Raw genomic sequence first — 5,285 nt, forward strand, 5'->3', positions numbered from 1 at the left:
TTCTTCTTCTTCTTCTTCTTCTTCTTCTTCTTCTTCTTCTTCTCCTCTCTCTCTCTCTCTCTCTCTCTCTCTCTCTCTCTCTCTCTCTCTCTCTCCTACCCTCTTAACTCCCTCTCCATGTCCTAAATAAACTCTATTCTATATTCTATACTATACTGTCCTGTGGCTGGTATCTCAGGGGGAAGGGATGCCTCGGCATGGGCCCACTGAGGCACCCTCTTCCCCCACACCTCACCACACCCCCATAGAACATATGTTAATACCGCTTTATCTTTTTATGATCACGACGCTCACCATATCTTTTGCCAACAGCAAATGCCCAGGAGCTGGTCTTCTACTCACTAGAAACCCTGGGTTCTCCCCTAGCCAGTCTGGGTGCCCCCATGCACAGGGTTCCACATAAACAACACTGCACACCAGTGTAGGCAGTGAGAAGCCCACATCAGTAAGGCATGGATTGCCTTGCTAGACAGAACAGCAGGCCTGTTCTGCTAACTGTTCTCCCCAGGCGTCTATATGGGGAGTTAGTTCCCTCTGCTGTCCCTTAACACCCGTTCATATTCCCGTCGTGTTCCTATCCCTGTTTCTTAGGGACCTGTGGGTCAAAAGCAGCAGTTCTCAGGCTGGCGAGATGACTGGCTGCTCTTCCAGAGGTCATGAGTTCAAATCCCAGCAACCACATGGTGGCTCACAACCATCTGCAATGAGATCTGATGCCCTCTTCTGGGGTGTCTGAAAATAGCTACAGTGTACTTACATATAATAAATAAATAGGCCGGAGCGAGCGCGGCCAGAAAAGAAAAGAAAAGAAAAGAAAAGAAAAGAAAAGAAAAGAAAAGAAAAGAAAAGAAAAGAAAAGAAAAGAAAACAGCGGTTCTCAACCTTCCTAACGCTGTAACCCTTTAATACAGTTTCACATGTCGTGGTAACCCCCAACCATAAAATTATTTCCATTGCTACCTCATCATTGTAATCTTGATACTGTTATGAATTCTAATGTAAACATCTGTGTTTTCTGACGGTCTTAGGACCCACTGGCCTCAGCTTTCATCCCTAAAGATCTGCTTTGGGGGAGACCCTTGCATATTTGGTCTATGTAAGGTTCGCTTACACAGAAGATAGGGAGCGCAGAGCACAGAGATTCAGCGAAGCAACATGGGTCCTTCCCTCCAGTACCACTGAGCACGTGCCTCAGTTTCCCTATCTGTAAAGGTAGGGGGTTAATTCCTGGAATCACTGCAATGGCATGGAACCGATTCTTCCAAACTGGATTCTGGCTTCCTCCCCATCTAAAGCAGCTGCCCATATAAAGTAGTGTTATTTCCTCCTTTGTGTTCATCCCCACTGGTCCAGGCACTAAATGGGGTCTGAAGGGTGAGCTTCAATAGACCCGGGACACCGGGACACGAAAGGGAAGGCTTGGATCATCCAGCTGGTCCCAGACCCCCTAGCCCAGTGCGCACGCTCAGGCCGGCAACTTTGCACAAACTGTAGGCCATGTGACCCCAGCTCACGTTCACACTAAAATCTAGAAGAGTCTGAGGTCTGTATTCAGACCCACAGCGACAAGGTGGAGCGAAGGAAGCGCGGGGTGGGGCGTGAGGGCGACGCCCTGCCTCCACCGGGCCTCGCGTGGGTCCCCGCCACCAGCTAGTCCGGGACAGCCGCCGGCCCAGGCCGCGCCGCCTACCTCCTCGCCGCCGTAGCGGGCCAGCTCCTCCTCGGTGAAGAGCCGCACCGGGGGCCCGCGCTCTGCGGGGCGCGGCGTCTGCCCAGCCCAGGCTGAGGGCACCGGGACCAGCGCCAGCGCCAGCGCCAGGGCGAGCGCCGCCAGCAGCCGCAGCCGCCACCAGGGCGCGGGGCGCGCCATAGACAGCGAGGAGCAGGCGGGAGGACGGCGGGGCGGAGCACGGTCGGCTTCTAGGGAGGGGCCCTGTAAGACAGGACCCAGCCTTATCAATTTGTCCTCTCCTCCTTTCTCTCTGATGCTAAGTGCTACTACATAGTCTGTAATGTTCTTGAACTGGTGGCGATCCTTCTGCTTCAGCTTCCAGAGAATTGGTATTATAAACTAGTGGCACCAGGCCCGAGTAACTTGCCCCCCCACCTCCTTCCTTCCTCTTTCCTTCCTTCCTTTCTTTCTTTCTTCCTTCCTTCCTTCCTTCCTACCTTCTTCTCTCCATCCCCTTCTCTCCCCTCACTCCCTTTCTCTCCTCCCTCTCCTTCCCCATCTTTCATTCCTTCCTTCCCTTCCCTTCTCTCCCTCTCTCTTTTCCCATTTGTCTTTACCTCGTTCCTTTCTTTTCTTTCTTCCTTTCCTTCTTCTCCTCTCCCCTTCCCTTCCCTCCCTCTCTCTTTTCCCATTTGTCTTTACCTCGTTCCTTTCTTTTCTTTCTTCCTTTCCTTCTTCTCCTCTCCCCTTCCCTTCCCTCCCTCTCTCTTTTCCCATCTGTCTTTCTCTCCTTCCTTTCTTTTTTCCTTTCCTTTCTTTTCCCTTCCCCTCCTCTCCCCTTTCCTTCCCCTCCCGTCCTTTCCCTTCAGGATTTCATTCTGTAGTTCAGGCTGGCTATGTCCCAAGGCTGACCTCGCAGGGATCGTCCTAGCCTGGATCTTTTATAGAATTGTGTTGCAACGAACATGATTATGGCTTTGAAGGCTGTGCCAAACTCACAACACATTATCTTCTTTACACCGAGTTGCAGAATCTCAAGGTTGAGGCCCCTCTAACTCGCAGGGTGAAATATCACAGCCTTCTTGAGGCCTAATACATCTTGACAATATCTCTGGCCTTGAGCACTCTGGCTGCTCCAGCCCCTTCTCTCTCTGCAGGCCTGTGTGTCAGGAAGCCAAAAGATTCTTCCTGCAATTTCTAATGACCACACCAACTACACTGCCTGTTCTTCCAGAGGTCCTGGATTCTACACTTACATAGCAGTTCACAAACATCTGTAACTCCAGTCCCAGGGGCCCTGACACCCTTTCTGGCCTCTGCAGACACCAGGGCACAAATGTGGTGCACAGGCAAAACATCCATACACGTAAATGAAATTTAAAGAGAAAGTAGAAACTATTTTCCAATAGCGTTTCCTAGGTTTTATTTCTTAGCTGTATCCAACAGGAAAGCAGAAGGGCCTCAACACAGCCTGCTGGCCACACAGCTGACAGAGAGGCTGAGGCTGAGACCTGTGGCAGAGAAGACCAGCGGGAGGGAAGAGGAGGCGTGGCTCACATGTCTGGAGCTATGCAGTAAGAGGCTGGGATCTTGGGAGGGAAGCTGGAGTTTGACAGCCACGGTGGTCTAAGGCAGGGATGGAGGCTCACAGCGGATCCCGGCTCTTCCCTTCCCTTGGACCTGCCAATCTTAGGCAGCACTTCCCCTTGACGGAATTCAATGGCAACTCTGCTCCAAAGACTTCCTGGTGGCTCATTTTATCCCCTGGGCTCTGTGAACAGTGTATTAGCACTCAATATACTAATTAGTAACTAACTGCTAATTAGCAATGAACGTGCTAATTGATAACTAATTCGGATTAGTAACAAATCCGTTATTCACAACCAATGATTCATAAGAAGTAATTTAAGGAAATAGAGGTTTATTTTGACTCATAGTTTTGGAGATTCCATCCCCCAGGGTGGGAAACACCTGGGCGGGGGAGGCCGTTTGTCCACACCTCAGCGATCAGGAGGCAGAGAAGAAACCGCCAGTGTTACTTTTTCTTTCACCATTTCTCTTCATCCCTGAACCCCCACCTGTGCAATGGTGCCACCCACATCTGGGACAGGTATTCTCCTGTCTGGAAAGGCGCCACAGACGCACCTAAAGGCGTGGCTCACCAACACTCTTGGGTTCTTCATTCAATCAAATTGGCAATCAAAGTCAACCACCACCAACAGGTAGCAACGGTTTCATATCACCCATAAGGCTACTGGGCACAGGAAGGCTAAATGAGCTTACCAAGAAAACAGGCCCAGAGCAGAGAGGGGATAGAAGGTGCCGGGTATCAGGGCACCATGTTCTCGATTTCACTAGCTGCCCTCTGATGTTCCTAGGTAGACTTTGAGTGGAGAAATGGCACAGACAACTGGGCATACAATTTGTGGTTTGAATAAAAGTGTTTCCCATAGGCCCTTCGGGAGTGGGACTATTAGGAGATGTGGCCTTGCTGGAGTATGTGTGGCTTTATTGGAAGAAGTGTGTTCCTGGGGGCAGGTTTCGAGGTTTCAGAATTTTAAGCCAGGCCTAGTAGAAGAAGAAACTTAAGGGTTCTTTGGAAAGTCAGTTGTGTTGGATGGAGTTTTGTTGGGTCAAACACATGAAGGAGTGTTTTCTGAAGTGGGCAGAGGTGTGAAAGGCTAAGATGATCATGAATGAATGTTTCCCTAAAGCAGACATAGGAGAAAGGATGTTCTGTTAAAACAAACAAAAGGACATGTGATAAAAAATTCTTTCCTAAGGACACACATATATTGGCTTGCCTTACATTGTGTAGTTGAGCTCCATTTGTTGGGACTCCATAGAGAGAAACACATCAAAAAACTTCTGGTGGTGTGGCGTGGCTTCTGGTTGTTTTCGTGGACTTGAGCTGATTGACAGAGTGATGTCAGCTGAGACAGGCGCATGTGCTGAGACGAGACACGTGCTGAGGCAAGACCCGTGGAGGACATGTGATGTTTGGAGAGAGTATAAAGAGGACAGACACCAGTGACTGAGGCTGAGCTTGGCTTGCTTGTAGAGCTGGCTGTGGAATGTTTGTTCTCAGGCCTCGATGATCTTCACTTTGCTGACAAAGGCACAGCTGAGAACTCCTTCAGGGAGAATTCCTCCTGGTCCCTCCTGCTGACTCCTCCTGAGGCTGAGGCTGAGGCTGAGGCTGAGGCCTGGCTGTCTCTGCTAGGTTGTGCCACCACTGCTGATTCGTGCTTGCTATCCAGACTCTACTGAACTGGACTGCTGGTGTATCTGTGAAGTGTTTGCGAGTGGATCAAGCTGACAATGATGACCTGTGAACTGACAACGCAGATGGGATTTGCTCCAAAAAAACTTTCTAAACAAATCCACTTCCCCTGTATCCTTTCTTTTCCACTATCCCTGGTAGGTGGTAGGTTGAAAGGGAGGTTAAAGCGTTTAAGATTAGGTTTGAAAAAAATTAAAGTTACTGGCTCACTGTCTCTTTCTGCTTATGATTCCAGATATAGAACTCTCAGCTGATCTGGGTGGTGGTGGCACACGCCTTTAATCCCAGCACTCGGGAGGCAGAGGCAGGTGGATTTCTGAGTTCGAGGCC

At 50.0% G+C, this 5,285-nt stretch overlaps 1 protein-coding gene across 1 annotated transcript in view; it reads right to left on the bottom strand.

Annotated features, from left to right (window-relative positions):
• Positions 1-1,903, bottom strand: part of Nenf (neudesin neurotrophic factor) — a 10,895-nt gene extending 8,992 nt beyond the window's left edge. The window contains exon 1 of the mRNA XM_021198830.2: positions 1,691-1,903. Within this exon, the coding sequence (XP_021054489.1) occupies positions 1,691-1,870 (180 nt within the window). The 5' untranslated portion in view covers positions 1,871-1,903. The remainder of the gene's footprint in view (positions 1-1,690) is intronic.
• Between the last annotated feature and the right edge of the window lie 3,382 nt (positions 1,904-5,285).

The sequence above is a fragment of the Mus pahari genome, chromosome 5 (genome assembly GCF_900095145.1).
Source record: "Mus pahari chromosome 5, PAHARI_EIJ_v1.1, whole genome shotgun sequence".
NCBI lineage: Eukaryota > Metazoa > Chordata > Mammalia > Rodentia > Muridae > Mus > Mus pahari.